Here is a 22,440-nt window from a genome sequence, read left to right as displayed (position 1 = left end):
GAGAGAGAGAGAGAGAGAGAGAGAGAATGAATCCCAAGCAGGCTCCATGCTGTCAGCGCAGAGCCTGACACGGGACTCAATCCCATGAACCATGAGATCATGACCTGAGCAGAAATCAAGAGTTGGATGCTTAACTGACTGAGCCACCCAAGCATCCCAGATTCTTGACTTCTATCTTCAGGATCCTGATGCAGCTTTACTGACAGCTAAAGCTGGCAACCGCAGGTATATGTCCCAGCAGTTAACATCCTTTTCCCAAATGCATGCTTTCATCCTTTATTTGCTATAAATAATTAGTACTTTGGGTCTTTAGTACAGTATGTGCACGAGGAATAAAACTGGAAATAAACACTGTAAGGGAAAAATACAGATTGTGAGGAACACTCTAGATCGAATCTATAGCAGATTACACTCAATTTTCTGTCCTTTGTAACATTTATATGCGCATACACACACATATGTATCATATATAAACATAAATGGGTTTAGGAAAAAAGTGCAGAAACTGAGCTTGCCTTATTGATTGTAATGTGGTCCTGGAATAACTCACCATAAAATCTATGTTATTGTCTTCATTCCTGAAATGTTCCATCAACTTCTCAAAGCGCTGTTTTTCTCCGCAAACCTGAAATACACATTTTCATCACGCATATGAAATTCCAAACATAAGCATTCTAAAATTAGAGGCAGGAATTTTAGCATTAATAATTATTTCCAGAGTATCTTTTTATTGCCTCTCTCACACACTGTTCCCTTCTCTTCTAAGCTGGTTAACTCACAAACAGCAACATGAGCCAGGCCCTAAAGCTAAGCCTCAGTTTCTTTCAAATGTTCCCCAATATATTGAAATCTATGTCAAATGTGTTTTCCTTTCATTGGTTATTTTTGCAGTCCAACAATTTTTTAGCCTGCATGCAGAATCCCAAAATGTTATGGTTTAAAAGAGGAAAACTGTAACAACGCCCCCCACCCACCCACCCCCATTTTCCTTTTTACAAAAGCACTTTTAAAACAGGTACGCTAAAAGATTTGGACAATTCAGTATTTAAGTTCCTTGAAAAGCAGATTGACAATGTTCCTATTACATCTAAATCAAGTGATTTTAACATAAACTACAACACAGAAGTAGACACCACAGCAGTAAAGTATCTAGTACTACAGTAGACACTTGGGAAGTTCTACTAACCCATTTAAGGCAAGTACAGAAATTTGCAGGATCTTATAAATTAGCAGCCCAGAGGCCTGAAACATTCAGCTCAAATTAATGTTTTCACCAAACAGGTAAAAGGGCAAGATAAATTACTATGAACTCAAGTGCTCCAAAGGATCTGGGTCTACATTGAGTCAAAAATACAGAGTCAAGGAAAGATTCGTAACAAGTAAGAACTTTCTGGAGACTTATTCCCAAAATTAAAGGATAAACTTCAATTCTGCCAGTGGCCTTAGCAACCTTTATTTGGAGCCTACTGGCTTATTCTTTCTGCCTTCAGAAAGTATGTACCTGAACACCCTTGAGCTACATGTAGTATTAGTAAGACAGTCCCTAGTCTTAACATTTTGAATTTAATCCGGGTTTCACATGCTTAGCTCACTTTTTGGTTCTATTTGTGATATTAGAAATATATGTAGGATGATCCTGAAAAATTCTCCCAAAATGGTGTTTCATAATGTTATAATGCAGCCACTTAATTCCGTCATGTTAAATCCCACATAAGTATTTATTTCAGTGAAGAGGAAGATTCAAGAAGACAGCAGTTTTGTCTGTTTGGTTCACTACACTACCTTCAGCATCTAAAACAATGCTTACCATGTTGGAAGCTCTCAATAATATTTGTTGAATTACACTGAAAAAAGGACAAGTGACTAATTATGTTAAGATACACTTAATGAAAGGATGATCACGTTGATGAAAAAAGAACCATCAGCCCATAGTAGACAGGTGCTACGGGTAAATCTTTAGTGGTAATTCATGTCCAAACCATGTGATGGGAACATTAAGCCTTCAGCCTCTGAGGGCCTTCTAAGTCTCAAGGCAACTTAATTTTCTCAATAGATGCACACCACACTTTACCGTATTCAGACAACAACTCTCCACGTATTTATACCTGCCTTAACAAAAAATAATTACAGAAGAAACAGTGCATGAACCCAGTCCGGAGGAAGACAACAAGGCTCCAGAGGGAGCACTGGAAGTCAAGCCTTTAAAAGCACAAATCCAATCCCACCGACAGAGCCTGATTCAATAGGACCGGGGGGTGCTGGGTGACACGCACGTGCACAATTTTAAAAACACTACAGATCATTTTGATGCAACTCCACAAAGGCAGAGACATTTAAAGGGATACTTTGTTCTGCCACTCATCTCAGCCAGCCCCTCTGGAGAATATGAAGCAAATTCCTGGAAGCAAAAGGTTTGTTAAGAGGCGGGGGATTGAGGCATTACAAGCACAGCTCCCTAGACTATGACATCAGCCACATCTTGTGCCCAAAGGGACAAAACTCCCTAGCCTGCAAAAAGGACCCAGTGGGTGAAAACTGCCAAGGCTGGATATGGAAAGGATCAGAATTACAACCTGAATTTTCTTTAAGACAAACCCCAACATAAGAACTTGTTTCCCAGGGGAATGGTTTACTTCAATCTGTTTTGGGGAGGTTGGTAGTGGCAGGAGAAAAGAAGAGAAGTTGTCTTGAATCTGCGAACAGCTACCAGCTACCAGAAGCTGTGACTAATGGTCTGTTGAGCAGCTAGCACTCAATAAACTAGAAGAAGCAACAGCTAACAATGAACAGTGATGGTGAATACAATTCCTTCCATGCAAAACCATTCAAGTCAAAGAATGTCAGGAATCTGGAAAGTACCTGGTGCCCTCTATTTATGAATGAGACTGATACCTAGACAGATCATACATCTATAATTTGATGAAAAGTCAATGCAGAAGCTAGAACCAGGTCCCCAAGTGCCAGCCTGACTGATGTTCTTTCTCCAACACAGCCTAGAATGTGCAGATAAACATATATTACTTAATCCTGGAATGCTTTAAACTATCTTCATATCTGAGACAACAACAGATGAAAAATGTTCTTGTTAGAAAACCACAATCATGACACTGGGCATATACTTGATGTGCCTGCACCACAGTCTTCCATGGAACTTCTAAAAATGGTGGATTCCTGGATCTAAATCAAGACCTACTGAATGAAAATCTCCACAATGGAACTAGGAATCTGTGCTTCTAACAACTATTCGTGGCTATTGAACCAGTAGCTTATATAATATAGACCAGCAAATTAAAGCCTGACTACCCATTGTAAACCAGGTAACTAGATCATTAATTCTCCAACTCATTCAATCTCTGACTTAACAATAAGGAGACACAGTTACCATAACTGGGTATCATGGGAATGAAGCAGGAATTTACCCACTGCCCCTGCATAGGTACAATGAATAATAAGGTAACTCCCAAATCAGAGACTGTGTGCAAGGCATTAGAAAAAAGGGATTTTATATGGCTGAGGAAAGCACATATGGGCAGCAAGAAAATGATTCACAGCCTGTTAACAAAATTTTTTTTTAAAAAGGCATCAAAACTAGGACAAGCAATATTAGATTAATTTCATGCTGGGTAAAGATCCCAAAAACCATGTAGTACCCTGGTAGACAGGGCTGAAACAGACATTAAGAGTTTTGAATAGGGGCGCCTGGGTGGCTCAGTCGGTAGAGCGTCCGACTTCGGCTCAGGTCATGATCTCATGGTTTGTGGGTTTGAGCCCCGTGTTGGGCTCTGTGCTGACAGCTCAGAGCCTGGAGCCTGCTTTGGATTCTGTGTCTCCCTCTCTCTCTGTCCCTCCCCTGCTCATGCTCTGTCTCTGTCTCAAAAATAAATAAAAAAAAAAAATTAAAAAAAAAAGAGCTTTGAATATAAGCATTTCTTTTGAGAGCATCCTGTCAACAGATAAATCCATGCTAAGAACATATGTGTTAGGAAACAGAAATACCTTTGTCAAAAACAACAGACTTAATATCTTCCAATTTATAGCTGTTGTAAGCTTGGTGAAAAGAATCCCAATGCATAAAAATGACATATGGCCAGCAGAGATGCCAGCTTCAGGGAACTTTGGAAGAATGATCTGATGGACCACTCTCCTCACTCACTGGGAGACCCAGAAGGGCCTCTCCTGTCAGCTTCACCAAGCCCCTCTCTGGAGAAGTTTAGGTAGACAGTTCTGCTGCCAATCTCGACTAATGAATTCAGGGTGGTATTTTCTGACACTGTTCCATGGGAACAGCAGGGATTCCAGAGGCCCCCTTTATTTCTACTGATGGAAAGGAAGCATGCAAACCAGATTCACATTTGTTCCTACAATACTTCAGCAATCATTAAACAAGTGTATACCGTAATCCCACAGGAAATGGGAAGATATGTTTGGGGGAGGTTGGTAAAGCTGTGTTCGGCATCAAAGGAAAGCCGTCCCAGCTCATACCGCTCACGTCTGGACCACCCCCACACACTTGGTTCAAATGGGACAACCATGGCTGAACGTGTCTCTTCTTTCCTTTGACACTGACCTGGTTTTAGAAAACGGAGAGGATAAAAGAAACAAGATGCCAATTCTCAGTTGCATTCAGAATCCACACATCAATTGGCCTTCATGGGGATGCACGCAAGGACTTCACCAAAGTGTACATAAGAGCCAGGAACGTATCCGCACGTATGTATTACTGAACGTTATATATTGCCGCAGAGATCTGCCATGTGCCAACAAAGGCCAGACAACGTATGATCTGAGAACTTTCAAGTAAAAAAAACTGTTCTGTGGCAACTGAAATCTGTCATTTCTTGACTTTCATATAATCAAAGGTATTTCTCATTCCCCCGCTAGCTTTAACACCAACTTACTGTATCGGTGATAAGAAGCCACTGAAGTAGGTGGGGGAATGAGCAAATTGAAGAAATTGCAGCCACAGATAGGCCCCGAAGAGGAGACTGCAGAGAATACTCCATCGGGAATTAGGCTTCCACTACTAGCAGCCAGGGCTACCAAAAATTAAGTCCGACAGCAGGAAGATAAAAGTATATGCCCTGGAAAAACTTACTCTGCTGTAAACTGAACAGGCACCTTCATTTATAAATCAGTCTCATGTGAGTCAATACCCTGGCCCTGATTAACACCACAGAAAGCAAAAACCCTCAGGCTCAGGTCGTGGACCACAGACTTCAGTTTACTAAACATCCACCCATCCCTGAGGTCCTGCCTAACATCCACTCCTCTTTGCACCTTGAAGCTCTAACACTGATGGGGTCAGGGAATATGAGGGCAGATATAGGACTAAGCAGGGGACCCTAAAACCTGGGTCATAAGTCACAGCTCTGCCACCACTCTGCTGTGAGCTTGGACAACTTGGTGAACCTCTCTAGACTTCCATTTTCACATTCATTAATTCAAGAGCCTTAGGTTATATTTCTTGTTTTCAAGGCTGCCGTCCTGGTTTATCCAGCCCTGCTTTATTGCACTGAGTTGCCTGATAAGATTTCATTGAAAAAAGTTTCATTGAAGGTTTTCATTGCTAATAAAAGTTTGAAGAAAAAAAAAAAACCAAAAACCTCACTTGCTATCTTGAAGCTCTAAAATTCTAATCTAGGCATGGCCATATAACATGATATTCCCAAACTGACCAGCCTGGAAGCTCTACACAAACCAAATTTAGAGGGAGGCACTCAGCTACACAGGTCCTGTGTACCATACATAAGGGCCAGGGCACTATCTCACAGCATCTCGCTCACTGGTTCGTGTAGAGCAGATAAATCCTGCCATGCCCAGATAAAATGGGCCACACCCAGGACAAACAACATACATTTTCACTTCAAGGAGAACTGAAGCAAAAGCACAACTCGTGCCAAAAAATGACTCAACTCTGCTCTCCATCTGTGAAAGACATTTCTGAACACTGTCCCAAACCATTTGGATAAATCTGGGGCTCTGGATGCAAAAGAGGCAGTGCTTTAAAGCGTCTCTAAGGGTGAACAGGGGTTAGGGGAGGATTTCCCTTAAGGCTAATAGCGAAGAAAAGATGGTTTTACAAAAGCCTGTAATAAAGAGTATTCTCGCCAGCCAGATGCTGAAATGAACAACAGACTGCCGGCCTTCAGCCACCTCTCCGTCCCCCTTCAAGGTCAATGACTGTCTTTGGCTTCCCCAGCAACAGCTCCCAGGGCACCACACAAAGTCTGCAGCCAGACTGAGGCCTGACTCTTATGAGGTGGTTATAAAACATGCTTCTGGGTTAGTTACATAAAAATTAAAGGCCCCTTGCTTAAGCGTTTCCTTCTTGCCCTGCTTGCCTGGTGCCTGCTTCAATACTTTCTTTTTCTCCCTCACAATAGGCCCCTGTGATCCACACGGCTCCCCGCAGGAAGGCACCTCTTAGGAGGCACGGTCTATTATGACTGATTACGCTACCCTTCCCGGGGCCTGCCCAGGAACAAAAGTTCCGTTTTCTTCTCAGGGCCGCATGAAGTCAACAGTCGTTTCATAGTTTGCCCTAGGTGAAGAGCATCTTTTACCTTCCACTGAGAGTGCCCCCACTCTAAGGATTACTTGACCCCATGACGGCCTGACAGAAGACCACTCTGCTGGGGTGTTGTGTGCTTGCAGGGGTCTACAACCTCTCTCCCCTCAGGTACCTGGACGTTTCACACACTGACACCACCCAGCTGCTGGGTCAGAAGCACACCACTTGGACCTACTGCTGGCTCTCATGTCTCCCGGGACTTAAAGGCAGAAATATTCATCAGATTGAAACATTCTGCAACTAAAACACCTTATTCCACTCCGCAGAAAACTATGGAAAGCTGCACAACGGAATGCACTCTACAGTCTATTCAACCCTCCTCCCCCATAAATTAATACAACATTTCTGTCAATGTTGAACCGGTAAATATCTGATTAGGAGCCAGAGGTTTCATCCACGTAATGCTAATCACCCTTGTGGAAACTTCAGCCACTTTTCCAGATGTTTCAAACATCCAGATGTTTTGGCATGAGCCACACAAAACATCCAGATGACCCTCTACTTTTCATATATGTGTTTTGCTGTACCCAAAGAGTCCTGACACAGATGGAAGGGCTAGTAAAGTCCCCAAAGAATAACTCGTTGAAACACCACATCTTAAATGAGAAATGCCTTTTTACCACTTCCCTGAACAAAAATGACCTTCACTACATTCTAGAGAATAAGGCTGCACAATACAGTTCTTCATAAATGACATCTTCCAGAAATATTCCTAATGTCTGACTTGACTCTTTCTGGCTTCAATATAAGACATATCTCTTGGTCATCAGTAAGAACATATGGAGATTCTTTAAAGGCTTCTATTCCTACAGGAAGACCAGAATACACTGCAGCTCAAGACAGACTGGTATTTAACTAGCTACCTAAGGACTAAATGACAAGCAAAGGCCTTTGGTCTTCTCTGGGATGACTGATCCATCAGACTCCTCTAAAGTAGGAGAAGGCCTAACACTATCCTTTTTTTTTTTTTTTCCATTCATTTCTCCTCACAGATTCCTCCTTTGAGCATACCCAATTTGGCCCAGCAAGGCAAGGGAGAGGACACAATGACACTTTCTAGCGGTCATCGAATGTTCACTGAATTGTACCAACAGCACAGGAGAGGAGCTGTTTAAATCCTGTGGCATTGTCACCACATATCTCGGGGCCTGCTTGGGAGGCAGATGTCAACCCATGCTCTCTTCACTCCGAATCACAAGTCGAACTAAATCTAACAAAGATGTGCAATGACTTCAGAGCCCTTAAAGACAAGGACTCTTTGTTTGCTAGATCAAAGACCTCGGTGCACAAACAGGCAAATGCCTGAGGTTTGTCCACTGCTCCCTCCTCTCATTCCACATCTCCTCCAGTTTCTTCTGTGCTCTGCCCTACCTGCCCTAATCCTGGATGTCTATCAGGAGGACCCTACTCTCATCTAAATGGAATCACTTCCACCTGGCCCAACAAGAGAGCAGACAGTGTACTTGGGAAACAGTTCTTAAAGTAATGGTTCTGGGTCCAAGGGTTTCTGAAGCCCTTTCACAGAGTCTGTGAGGTCAGAACTATTATTACAATGACACTAAGGTGTTAGTACCTTTTTCACAGAGTAGGCAGAAGTGGTGCAGAAGCAATTGGTGGGTGAATAAAACCACTGCTGCCTGGGCACAACTCAAGGCATTGGCACTAAGTATTACAGTAATCACTGCATTCATCAGTGTCCATTTAAAACAAAAAGCCAGGGGCGCCTGGGTGGCGCAGTCGGTTAAGCGTCCGACTTCAGCCAGGTCACGATCTCGCGGTCCGTGAGTTCGAGCCCCGCGTCGGGCTCTGGGCTGATGGCTTGGAGCCTGGAGCCTGTTTCCGATTCTGAGTCTCCCTCTCTCTCTGACCCTCTCCCGTTCATGCTCTGTCTCTCTCTGTCCCAAAAATAAATAAACGTTGAAAAAAATAAATAAATAAATAAAACAAAAAGCCAGGGTCACTTAAGAATACCCTTGATAAAAGGACATATCTGATAAAGGGTTAGTATTCAAAACACCTAAAGCACTGATACAATTCAACACTCAAAAAAACAAAAAACTGAATTAAAGATGGGCAGAAGACAGGAACGGATATTCCTCCAAAGAAGACTTACAGATGACCAACAGACACAGGAAAAGATGATCATCATTTACCATCAGGGAAATACAAATCAAAACCGCAATGATACACCACCTCACTTCTGTCAGAATGGCTAAAATCAACAATACAAGAAACAACAAGTGTTGGCGAGGATGTGGAGAAAAAGGAACCCTCTCACACTGCGGGTGGCAATACAAACTGGTGCAGCCACTGTGGAAAACAGTATGGCGGTTCCTCAAAAAGTTAAAAATGGAATGAACACATGATCCAGTAATCGGACTACTTGGTATTTACCCAACGAATACAAAAACATTAATTCAAAGGGATACATGCACCCTGGTGTTCATCGCAGCATCATTTACAATTGCCAAATTGTGGAAGCAGCCCAAGCGTCTATCAATAGATGAATGGATAAAGAAGATGTGGGGCGTGTGTGTGTATGTGTAATGGAGTATTATTCAGCCATAACAAGAATGAAATCTTGTCATTTGCAACAACGAGGATGGAGCTAAAAACTATAATGCTAAGCAAAATAAGTCAGAGAAATGTTTTCACTCATAATGTGGAATTTAAGAACAAAACAAACAAAGGAAAAAACCAGAGAAACCAAGAAACAGATTCTTAACTACAGAGAATAAACAAATGGCTACCAGAGGGGAGGTGGGTGGCGCCCCCCCCGAAACAGGTGAAGGAGATTAAGAGTACATTTATCATAGAGAGCACTGAATAATGTACAGAACTGCTGAATCAATATATTGTACACCTGAAACTATTCTAATGCTGTATGTTAACTATCCTGGAATTAAAATTAAAAGCGTAAATAAAAAATACCCTTGATGATGTAATAAAAAATATTAATTTTATTCCATCTTGACCAGTGAATATATACCTCTTTAGTATTCTATAGGACAAAATGGGAAGCCTGCCTAAAGCACTTCTGCTATTTACTAAAATACGGGTGTCTTGAGTAAAAGGGCTTCTGTGATTATTCTAGTTGCAAGACGATCTAGCCATCTTTTCATTATTTAAAAGAATAACTAACATACTACAGTTATTCAGACTTAAAAATGTGGCAAGAAATCTTCTTGAAAATGGATGAAGGAAATGGACAATATTTCTTCCCAGTGACAAAACTTGAGCTTTCCAGCAAAACTGAGAATTGTGGAGAACTTCTATTCCTCGTAAGTCTGGCAGCTTTTCCGATATTTACAGATTTTTCTGATGAATTTGGTGGTGATAATAATGTGATTTTTTTTAAATATTGCATGATGAAATCTGTCAGTATTTAGAAAATGTGAATAATTCAGTGAATTGGTATTTCCCAACTAACTACTGCATATTGTTACAAAACTACAATCATTCAAGGTACAAGACAAGCAAATAAATTTTAAAGTTAACAAGAGTACAAGAATTTCATTAATACAGTTTCAGATTCTACTTTAAGAAGCTACTACCTGTCCAGTGTTTGTACAGTATAGTTTCAAAACATAAATATCCACTGTTAACTATAAATTCTAATAAAATACTTCCTTTTCAATCTGTACATTTGTGTGAGGCTGAATTTTCTTCAACTACTTCCACCAAAACAACACAACTGAATGCAGGGGCAGACGGGGCATGAATATTAAGCTAGACTTTAGAAGATGTATAAAAATACAGGGGCGCCTGGGTGGCTCAGTCAGTTGAGCATCCGACTTCAGCTCAGGTCATGATCTCACAATCTGTGGGTTTGAGCCCTGGATTGGGCTCTGGGCTGACAGTTCAGATCCTGGAGCTGCTCTGGATTCTGTGTCTCCCTCTGTCTCTACCCCTTCCCCTGCTCGCTCACTCTCTCTCTCTCGAAAATAAACATTTAAAAAAATTTTTTTAAAAAGATGTATAAAAATTTAAAGTAATGGCACTATTATGGACTGGAGTGTGCTAAACTGTGTCTCCACAAAAGTCATATATCAAAGTCCTACCCTCAATTCAACTGTATTTGGAAATAGGGCTTTTAGCAGGTAAGGTTAAATGAGATCATAAGGGTGAGTCCCTAATCCAATGACATTGATGGCCTTAGGAGAAAAGAAAGAGACCTGTGTACACACGTACACACACACACACACACACACACACACACACACACACACACACCTAGGGAAGACCATATGAGGATACAGCAAGAAAGCAGCCATCTGTAAGCCAGACAAGAACCCCCCAGAATCCAACCATGCTGGCATGAGGACTTTCAATCTCCCTAACTGTGAGGAAATGCATTTCTGTTGTTTAAGTCATTCACTGTATGATATTTTGTTATGGGAGCCCAAGATGACTAAAACAGCCACTACTGACATGGATTTAAAAAAAATTTTTTTTTAATGTAGACACAGAGACAGAGCAGAAGTTGGGGAGGGCCAGAGAGCAAGGGAGACACAGAATCCGAAGCAGGCTCCAGGCAACGAGCTGTCAGCACGCAGTCCAACGCAGGGCTCGAAATCACAAACTGCAAGATCATGACCTGAGCCAGTCAGACATTTAACTGATTGAGCCACCCAGGTGCCCCTGTCATTGATATTTTTTTTTTAATTTTGAAAAACAGATTTTTTTTTTAATAACATTAACATGTAATAAGTCTATTATGTTATTTTTTCTTGTTTTTATTTATTTATTTGGAGAGACAGAGATAGATAGAGAGGGAGAGAGAGAGACACCATGAGCAGGGAAAGGGTAAAGGGAGGGAGAGACAGAAAATCCCAAACAGGTACCACTCTGTCAGTACAGAGCCCCATGTGGGGCTCAAACTCACAAACTGAGATCATGATCTGAGCAAAAATCAAGAGTCAGATGCTTAATCAACTGAGCCACCCAGGTGCCCCTCTATCATGTCCTTTTTAATGAATAAGTATCAAAATTTTTCTTTCCTTTCTAATGTGGTAAATACCAATACATAACCTGCATAAAGAAAAAAATGGGGGATCCTTCATAATTTTTAAGAATGTTGGGATGCCTAGCTGGTTCAGTTAGAAGAGCATGTGATCCTTGATCCCAGAATTGTGAGTTCAAGCCCCACATTGAACTGAATATAGAGAGTGCTCAAACTTTAAAAAAGAACTTTGGAGGGGGTGGGCGCCTGGGTGGCTCAGTTGGTTAAGTGTCCGACTTCGGCTCAGGTCATGATCTCACAGTTCATGGGTTCGAGCCCCATGTTAGGCTCTGTGCTGACTGCTCAGAGCCTGGAGCCTGCTTTGGATTCTGTGTCTCCCTCTCTCTCCACCCTTCCCTGCTTGCTTTCTCTCTCAAAAATTAAAAAAACATAAAAAAATTTTTTAATGTAAAAAGGGGTCACAGAGGCCAAAAGTTTAAGTACTAAATTATACTACTAGAGAAAAGCTTCTTTATTTCTACAAAGATGATGAATTCTCAAAACCCAAAACCTGCAGAAGCAAATGAATGGGTTTCTAATAGTAAAATGTCTTACAAGATTGTCGGAGAGTCCATCACAGCATACAAAGGACTAGGACGTCTGCCATCTCTCCACAAAGATGAAGTCACATCTTTCAGACAGGGCAGATTTCCCTAGACAGCAAGAAACCTTCCACCAGTTTACAAGGTAGAAAAAGATCAAAAAAAGAAGTCTTTAGTTCTTATGTTACACAAGGACAAGTACAATCCCTGGCATTAGACAGGTTAAGAGAGCAGTGGATCCCGACCATTCTCCGTTGTCTCTGGGATGTGCCTACCTCTGTAGCATGGAGGCTCATTACGAAGCTAGATATTCTTCTCCCAAAGCCAAGTGAGCGCTGAATTCTGAGCAAGAATATGAGAGAGATGAAACCGTTCTCTCCCACATGGTCTGTAGGGCATGCATTCCCCAAAGTTCTGGGACAATCAAACTCAGTGAATCTACCCAAGTAAACAGATTTGCCCTAGAACGCATGATACACTAAAATATCAAACAATAAAGGACAAATACGCAAACAACAAAAAGATGATTATCTTTTAACAATGCACTAAACGTGCCCTTGGTAACTACTGCACAGAAAACACTACTTCCTAGTTTTACACCTAATTCCTGGAAAATACTTCAAAATGGCAAATTCGGTGTTCTTAGCGGTATACCAGTAAACCCGGGATACCACACGTGTTGCTGGTACACTTGTGGGGAAGGAGCCCTCATTTTCCAAGGCCAAAACCATACTGCTGGAACAAAACAGGGCTATAGCTCATGTTACTGTAATTGGCCATTTCCACTCTCCGGTGACGCAGAGCTGGGGGGGGGAAATTCTGTCAGAGAGCTCAACTTCATGATGAAGGGTGACTGACAGTGATTGTTGGACCACAGTCAGGAACCACGGAGCCATTTTCTTCTGAGTTGTGTTTGAGACGATTGTTGTGAATGAAAACTAAGCAGGACTATACATCCTTGGCAGATTGATACAAAGAATGAAAGAACTAGGCAGGAGCCACATGCACCACTAAGGTGGAGGAAAGGCTGCAGGACTACAGTGAGCAGAACAGAGTCTGGGTGTGAGGGAGGAGCCAGTAAATGAAAAGTCTGAATCATGGCTCAAAAGCTCAGTCTTCCAAACACTGCCCAAGAAAGCGATGCTTTCACAGACAGGCCCTTATGAGCGGCAGGTACCATGTACCTCTAGTACATCCAGTTGACTTTCTGGATAGGGAAGCAGCAAGTTTCTTTGACACACTGCAGATTTTTTTTAATGACACTTGGGTGTAGAAACCGATGCAGCCCTTTCCGGCCATTTCCAAGGGACTAACAATCCAATATAGTCTAAAATAACAGTGCTCTATTTTTATTTTAAGCTTGTTTCAGTCCTACCAACCGCCCTTAGACCTGTTACATCTGTTCTTGCTTGTAAATTTTCGTACCAAACATTTCATTATTTGGGTACTTTGTTTTCGTATCTGTAATACAAGAAGCACTTAACCTTTCTCAGATGGAACCATTTGAACATATATGCATAATACATACTACACACGTAGGCATGTGCAAACCAGATTTTATATAGAAATATGAAACTGTAGAACTAGAAGGGACATAGAGACCATGTGACTAACCTATCATCTGAAGCAGGAACTTGCACCACAAGATACCAGACCCACCAGGTATATTCTAACTCTCCTGACTGTCTTTTGTGCCCTGTGCCGGTCTCTTCTGAGCATCCTTCCAGTCCATTCTAGCCTGGCCTCCTTACTCCCCTAGGTTGAGGCCCCAGGGAATTCATCTCCTTAGTTACAATCCTTGTCTCTATTTAGATTACACACACACACACACACACAATCCCCAATATCTCTGTTTAAACCTGTTCTCTCACTCCTCATCTTTAGTTCATAACCAAGAATCTGACATTGGACATTTTACCATCACTAAGAGAATGAATTTAATAAAAAAAAACAAAGCCGATTTTCTTCTCCGGAAAAAAAAAAAATCCCAGATATCTGTTTATTGTGGCTGTGCTACTTTGTTCTTAATTAAATGTATATAATTTGAATAGATGTTTATTCTCCTCTTACGTCTGTCCCCAAATTCAATGGATTATCCCGTCCTGATTTTGTGGCTTCACATCCATTGTCATGGCCACAAACTTGATCCAGGGCCCAGTCCCTTAATACCTGAACTACTTACCTTCCAAACTCCAGCCTCTCCCCTCTCACACACTTCATACAGAGCATCAGTACTCTAAGATTTATCAGAATTACCTAAAATGCCCTTCTCAGATTTCCACAGAATCAAGGAGAACAGATATAAAGACACTATAAACAGTAAAGTGCTTTATAACTATTAGTTGCTTCTCTTTCCCTTTTTCTATTCCTTCCTACTTTATCTTTCAGTCGAGATTCTATCACAGGTTTCAAATCTCTCTGCTCTTCCCTCCTCAGAAGCTGAATCACGCCTGCGTCCTGCCACGCTTTATTCTGTATCATGGACCCTGGTCAGACGTGGTTCCTTGCCATGCAGCACAGTTATCCTGACCTACGCCACTCCAGGACAGACCGAAGCTGTTTTCCCCTTCTGTTCCCAGAATTCCCTCCACCCACCAAACACATCTCTTCCTTCCTTTATAATGCTGCTCAAGACCAATCCTCTCTTTTCGGGCCTCATACAGATAGCCCAGTTAGTTGTGAATTTTACTAATAACTAAAAACCCTCCAATAAGCTGCTCAATCTATAACTGTTCCAGTTAGGTTTGTTTTGTAGTAGAAAATTGAGGGTATTGTATAAACATGTGTATGGTAGATGACAACATGTTATGTAAGATTGACTGTGCCTTGTAGGTCAATGGATCTGATAAAAACCCCAAAGTTGCCATTTACTAAAGCATATCAGTAGGTCTATTTACTCTAAACCTCTTGTTCTTTATTCCTACTTCATAGGGTGAACCCTATTAAAGTAATATATCGTAGCCTGTTGGTATTCAGCAAACAATAAATGGGAGTGTTCCTATTTCTATATGTGCATATGCCTTTTTTGTACACCTGACAATCTTTTGGCTAATGTTTACAACATGGAATAAAATGGAATTGATTCACGAACTCTGCTTGTGTTTTCTTTCTGAAGATGACTGTTGATTAGTTTAAAAGAAACCAACCAAATAAAACCCTTATGTATTAACTATGGAGCGCAAATAAATTTAAAAAGGTGCTCAAGTTTTACAAGTATTTAAATTTCAAATGAAATCTGAGCTTGACTCACACAGGAAGTCAAGCTCAATAAGCATACTCATGGCAGTAACTTACAACTAGTTTAAATTATAATAGGGAAAAAAACTGCATGCACAATTCAGAACTTTAAGAATTTTAGAAAACTAAAGAAACACTACTAGAAGGAAAAATCTACCGTACACAATAGGGACATTTAGCCACATGAGGCAGGTTACTTCCCAAATACTACAAGCAACAGGACACACACACACACACACACACACACACACACACACACACACACAGAAAATCAAGGCTACTCCAAACCCCTTCATTTGTTTCCCTTTAGGACCTGTTACTTTACATAAATACATCTTTATGCTGTTACTCATAATACACACATGCATATATACATACATAAGACATATATATAGGATTTATCCTTTTCCTGGTTGGCATATCTAGCATAGCACTTTCATAATTATTTTAACAGTTCTATGTAAACCTAGCAGCCTAGTTAATAAGAAGGTTAATATAGCCCTGGGTCGAAGGCTTAGCCACTGCTTAGCACTGAACTTAATGACCGCTAAAAATAACCTATAATCCAGATTTGACATTTTAAAACAATTCTATGTTCACTTAATATAAACGTGCTTTTATTTTTTTTTAATTTTTTTTTTCAACGTTTATTTATTTTTGGGACAGAGAGAGACAGAGCATGAACGGGCGAGGGGCAGAGAGAGAGAGGGAGACACAGAATCGGAAACAGGCTCCAGGCTCTGAGCCATCAGCCCAGAGCCCGACGCGGGGCTCGAACTCCTGGACCGCGAGATCGTGACCTGGCTGAAGTCGGACGCTTAACCGACTGCGCCACCCAGGCGCCCCTAAACGTGGTTTTAAAAGCACCTAGGACAAATAGAGAGTATGCAAGCATACTTAAATACCAAGATAAAGACAAAAAACTCCTTTTTATACAAGTCAGGGTGGAGTGAGGGAGAAAAAGAATAGGGAGGTGTTCTTTCACACAGGAAAAAGCAACCAAGGGGTCCCTAAAATAGATTCAAACATTATTCTGCAGAAGTAAATACCAAAATGGCAACCAAATCCTGACCGGGAACTAAAAGCTCCCCATTCTAATGGTTTGAGGAGTTGCGGATGATGCTGTCAGAGCTGTAAGACTTCTCATTCCAACTCTCTCATCAACTCGCAGCAGAGTACTTCTTATTATCCATACCTGCCTTACAACCATAACAACCTTGAAATGTCAAAGAAACACTTCTCAAGTGAAAGTGCTGTGTTTAGGGACCTGTGCCAGCCCCTGGTGCAGATTCTATGAGGTCTTAAAGTAACATGCAGCTCTCACTGGCTTTTTCCTGAGGTCTTTCATTGTTATCTTCCCAGAATATCCAAGGGGACATATAGGCCTACAATTTTACAGCAGGCAAAGGGCCCAGATTTTGGAAACAGCATTTTTACATGAATAAAGACAAAAAGGAGGCAATATCGTGTTTTTGTTTTGTTTTGTTTTGTTTTTTAAGGTGGCTGCAATGAATGAAATAGAACATGAGGCTCCCTATTGGGTACATTGCACTGAGCTTGTGGAGAGAAGGGAGGGTCTAATTAAAAAAGTTGAAAAGCAAAGCATTTCTACAAATGCTCCCAGATACCACGATAATCTCTCTGTCCCCAGGTGCCACTACCTTCTTGTACTTTTGTTCTTTTGTTCCTGGCCCACACCAAAGGAAAGTCTTGTAGATATTAGGAGTAAATGAATACAACAGAGATCTAAGGAATGAGAAATAGGAATGGCAAAATCTCTAAAACCAATTTCAAACCCTAACCACACCCTGCTCTGTCAAAGTGACCTCATGCTAAGCCCACTGCCAATGGACTCGTGCAGCAAAGAATAACTCTTTTTTTTTTTTTTTTTTTTTTTTTTTTTTTTTTTTTTTTTACTGAAAGAGTAGATCTAAACAGCAAATGTTTGGAGAACACATTTCCTACCACTGTTTCTTGCTTCCTTAGGCTACAGGGCAATATGAAGGCTCTGGAATAAGCAATGGGGTCTTTCCTGATCTGCTTTTAACTTCACATCCCACCTTTTGTCTTCCCCACACCCTGCTCCTTTTAAGAATGGGAAGTACAGCAAACTACAGCAACTATAGTCTTTGAAGCTTTGTTAGGATGCTACCTTCTCTGTATAAAAGGACAACTTTACCTGGCATGGTAGGCTGAATAATGTCCTCCACAAAGATGTCCATGTCCTAATCCCTGGTACTTGTAAATATTTACCTTACATATACAAGGGACTCTGCAGGTATGATTAAGATAAGGATCTTGAGATGGAGAGATTATCCTGGATTATCTGAGTGGACCCAATATAATCACAATGGTCACTAAAGGAAGGAGGCCAGAGGATCAGTCAGAAAAGGCCACAAGGCAAGGAACATATGCAGCTTCTAGAAACGCAAAGGGTAAGGAAATGGATTACCCAAAAGAACCTCACTCTATAGACTCGCTTTACACATCTGACCAACAGAACTGTAGGATAACATGCATTGTTATAAGCCAGTATGTTTGTGGCAATTTATTAAAGCAGTGATAAGAAACTAATATACCTAGTTCACTCTTATCCTAAATTCAGCTCAGGGACCCTTTCCAATAGGAAGCCTCCTCTGGGAATTCCCACCTCATCTGCCATCCTTCCTTCACCTCCTCTTGGTTAGCTGTTATTCCTCTTACAAAGCATCTGACATTTACCTTCATAAAGTCTAGTAGTTTAACTGTCAAAAATATTTATTCTGTTTTGTTAACTGGACTGGGATGCTTCCCCTCAACGCCTTAAGTGTAGGGCCCATGTCTTACTCATTTTCTTATTGCCAGTGTTTATCAATGTATCTGACATAAAGGGGCACTCAAATATTCATGAAAAAATTTTCCAGTAAGTTAGCATGACTCATCCCTTAATGATCAACAGGAGACCAGCCTTCACTTCCTTAGGAGATGATAAAGACATAGATGATAAAGAAATAACTAGTTCATTACCAGGGACTCAGAAATCCTCTGTAAATGGCTCCTTTCTCCTCTAGAAAGGTTCTCAAAATATGATTTGCCCATAGTAAACTCGCTTGAAAGAAGCAATAACCACCCTTTCTAACTCCAGTGAAAAAGTTTATAAAGCTTTCGGTCTTGAGGAGAAACCGAGTATTGGGTTGAGAGGAGGAGAAAGAGAAAACACAAGAACTATAGATACATTGGTAATTCTTAAGAAGTTACTGAGGTGAACTGTATTTTCCAAAGATGACCACAGCAGGCTCTCCCACCCCACATGTTCTCCCACACTGTGACCCTCACAATCCACCATCAAGAGGTAAAATCATTGATTCCCCTTTATCGTCAACAGAATGCAGCAGAAACGACACTGATGGCTCTGACACTAGCTCAGAAGACATATTGCAACTTCTATCTCTTTGAATACCTGATCTCTAGATGTTCCTTCCTGGACAGTTCCTCTTGGAAGCCAACTCTCGTGCTCTAAGAACCTCCAGCCACATGGAGTTCTACATGGAGAACTCATGACACGCTCTACTGAGTTCAGTCTTTGAGTCATCAGAGCCCAGAAGCTAGATACTTGATGAAGAAGTCTCCAAATGAATTCCTACCCCTAATCATTGGGATCTTCCCTGATGAGGCCCTGGGCATGATAGAGCTGGGACAATCATCCCTGCCTGGCTTCCTGATCCACAGAATCCATGAACATAATAAGACTATGTTTGGGGTAATTTATTATACACAAGCAATAACTGTAACAGTTAATAAATAGTTCAAAAGAATAATTGCTGTGACTCTGCTTCCTGATCCCTGGAAGATGGACCGGCCAGAGAAGACTTTCAGTAAATCAGATTAGTGTAATTCTTGTCTCCTACAGTGAAATACATGCATGCTTTAGAAATGTAGCTCCCCGTTTGAGATCTGAGAAAATACATTGCTTATAGTTCACTGAGAGACAGAACAAAGTACCCTTCCCTCCGAGTTGAAAATTTTTACCAGTGAAGGAATTATCCGGATGGTCTTGTGCTGAATTTATAATCCTATACCCTCAAATGTTCAAGAGGTTAGATTAGACGGGATTAAACTCAGAAGGATGCTGGAAGCACACCAAAATGTCTGCTCTCCTTCCTGCCCAATGTGGCCCATTGTAAATAAAACTTGACAGGCTTTCTTAAATCAACTTAATAATGTGTAGCATGAGTGCTTTCCAGTGCCCGGTAGCTAAACCACATCAGCTTTCTTAAGAAGCCTTCTAGAAAAAGGCCAAAAAAATAATGGCTACTGCCAAGAGTGTTGTGCACTGGAGCACTGGTGGCCTTGAGTGACTCACTTCACAAGGCTCCACCTCTCTATACTAGAAGGGCAGAAGTGGGAAGGAGTTAGGCCTTAATAACCCAACTCAGGCCTCAGGCTTATTTGTTAAAGCCAGATGCTGTCATTTTGGAAGCAGATGAGAACACAGTTATAATCATTCTGGAATCCTGATGAATTCCAGGTGCACCTCCCAGCAGCCTGGGGGAGCTGGTAGCTCAAAGCCCTCCAAGAGTTTTATTACTAGTATCATAGCAGGCTATTCCATTACAGAATCTGTGGGCCTTAGCATCTTTCCCTCTAATTTCAAATGGGAGCATTTTTGCCAGACTTTTGGAGACACTTTCTTAAAAGCAGTTTGTCAAACTTATCAAAGAATAGAATGCAAAAAAGTAGGAAGACTAAGAAAAGTTGGAAAGAGTAAGGTCTAGGTAGAAGACTTCAAGGTTCCTAAGGGAAACTGGATCAAATAGTGCTTATAACTCTAAAGTTGGGGCTAGTTCATGTCCTGCCCATAAGCGTACTTTTATGGCCTAGTGGATCACTAGCTATGGTCCATGGTATTTGGGAGAGAAGAAAAAGCATGATGAGAAACTCAAGAAGTGTTTATGGTGGCTAGGCTTCAAGGGCACACAGCCTGAGTCTAGCCACATTTTAGAAAGGCTTGCCCATTTTCCAGGGCTGTTTCTCTAGGCTTCTTGTCAACCCTGTGCCTTTCTCAACATCCTTCCAATCAACCCTTTCTTCTGTACATTAGAGTCAGTTTCTGGTTCATGAAAACAAAACTCTGCACTAATGCAAATACCAACAGAACGACCTTTGCTTCAAAACGTTTTATTTTTTCTCCCTGTTGGGTAGGCCAACTGTTCAAAAACATACATTGCAATGCAACTAAGAAAGTATCGATTCAGACAAGATGGTAATACATCCCTCCACATGGCTAAATTAGCCAGTAAGTGAAAAAGAGATGACTCCTTGTTCTCACCCTGGTCTTCAACTCAGGACCATAAATTTTCATGAGGAGATGTTTCAACACCAAAACCAGATGTATTAATTCCTTTTATTTAGGGGAAAATTTTTTAAGAGAAAAGAATTCAAGGAGTACATGGTTGACTGAATGGTTTAGTCTTTACGTACACCTTACACTCATTTTCAGGGATGTCATAAACCAGGCTTGGAATAAGAATTCATTTATCATCAAATACATTGAGGTGATATATGTGCTTACTCATGGGACCTCCACTCCCATGAAAAGCAAGGCCTTGGGTTAATATTCTTCCTGCCATCAGCAATCATTAAATTGGAAGCACCTCCTCTTTTCCTAAAGTACGTACTTCAGACATGTGGCGAAATTCTTGGCAAAAACACAGAAAAACAAACTTGTTGAGATTGTGAATTTAAATTGAAATGTGAGAAATTTAAGGAATCACACATAAAAGTCGATCAAAAGCTAAAAGATACCTTCCTTTAATTTACATTTGAATTAATTTGTGGTGGTCAAATAAGACAGAATGGATTTGTTGGCTCAAGAAGTAGAGAGGGAAAACATCCTGCTACATTCTTAAGACACATGGTCTTTAAATTTCCCTTTAGAATCTGGTACCATATTGCAGCAGTATGCTTGGCTGTGCCTTAACAATGATCAAAGCCCAAAGGGACTGGCTTCTCTATTGCACATTACTTTATCTGCAAAACAAGATACTGATGTCTGATGTGGAACCCCACGACTACTTTCCATCAGTCCTCCTGGTGAAAACAGGGAAAATCCCTTCATTTTTCTTTAGGAAGTGAATGGAATCCCAACTTACTAAAAGGGATAAAAAAGCTTTAAAAACAATCTTCTTGAAGGTAAAGACTTTTTGTTGGCCCTACTCCCTAGTATCCTACCTAGTACCTGCTATGGTACTCTCTCTCTGCCATGATCAGCTCAATACAGATTACTCTCACCCAAACCCTATCTGCACAAGCATCTGAAATCCTAAGTACAACTTTTCCTGATCAGGAACAGCTGCCTCCCACATCTCCCTAAACCCAGAAGATTCCACTGACATTTTTGCCAAAATGATTAAAGAATACACTATTAACTGTGATGTATGAGAAAATAAATTCCCTCACATAAAATAGGAGAAAAGAGAAAAGGAAGAAATTTAAAAGACTCTGGGCTGACAATGGCATTACATTAAAAACAAACAAAAAAGGATCAATACAAATATGCTTTTCACCCTAAGACTGAACAGATAAATGGGTTGATGCTCTTTTGACATGGACACCTCCTTAAGGTGAATGCATGCCAAGAGGACACAGAGAACATGGCTCTTGTCCCTTTTCTTCCCTCATGGCATTGTTTCTCTAACATGCAAATGCCTGTCCAAGAAGAATCAATCTTAAACACCATCACTTATATAAGGAATTACAGAAATGAGGCAGATTCTGGTCAAAGCTTTTAAAATTCTAAGTCAAAACAGGGGTGCCTGGGTGGCTCAGTCGGTTAAGCGTCCAACTTTGGCTCAGGTCTCTTTGATCTCGCGGTCCGTCAGTTTGCCGCGTCAGGCTCTGTGCTGACAGCTCAGAGCCTGGAGCCTGTTACAGATTCTGTGTCTCCCTCTCTTTCTGACCCTCCCCTGTTCATGCTCTGTCTCTGTCTCAAAAATAAATAAACGTTAAAAAAAAATTATAAAATAATAAAATAAAATAAAATAATAATAAATAAAATAAAATAATAAAATAAAATAAAATAAAATAAAATAAAATAAAATAAAATAAAA

General features: G+C 40.9%; 1 protein-coding gene across 11 annotated transcripts in view; it reads right to left on the bottom strand.

The window, feature by feature from the left end:
- The window catches only part of FMNL2 (formin like 2), a 316,728-nt gene that overhangs the window by 38,123 nt on the left and 256,165 nt on the right, over positions 1 to 22,440 (bottom strand). For all 11 annotated transcript variants that reach the window (XM_040475088.1, XM_040475093.1, XM_040475085.1 and 8 more), the window contains one exon: positions 551 to 625. In XM_040475088.1, coding sequence (XP_040331022.1) covers positions 551 to 625 — 75 coding nt within the window. The remainder of the gene's footprint in view (positions 1 to 550; positions 626 to 22,440) is intronic.

The sequence above is a fragment of the Herpailurus yagouaroundi genome, unplaced genomic scaffold (genome assembly GCF_014898765.1).
Source record: "Herpailurus yagouaroundi ecotype Mexico unplaced genomic scaffold, PumYag 140, whole genome shotgun sequence".
NCBI classification, from domain to species: domain Eukaryota; kingdom Metazoa; phylum Chordata; class Mammalia; order Carnivora; family Felidae; genus Herpailurus; species Herpailurus yagouaroundi.
Note: the sequence above shows the minus strand (reverse complement) of the source record. Positions and strands in the feature narration are given on the sequence as shown.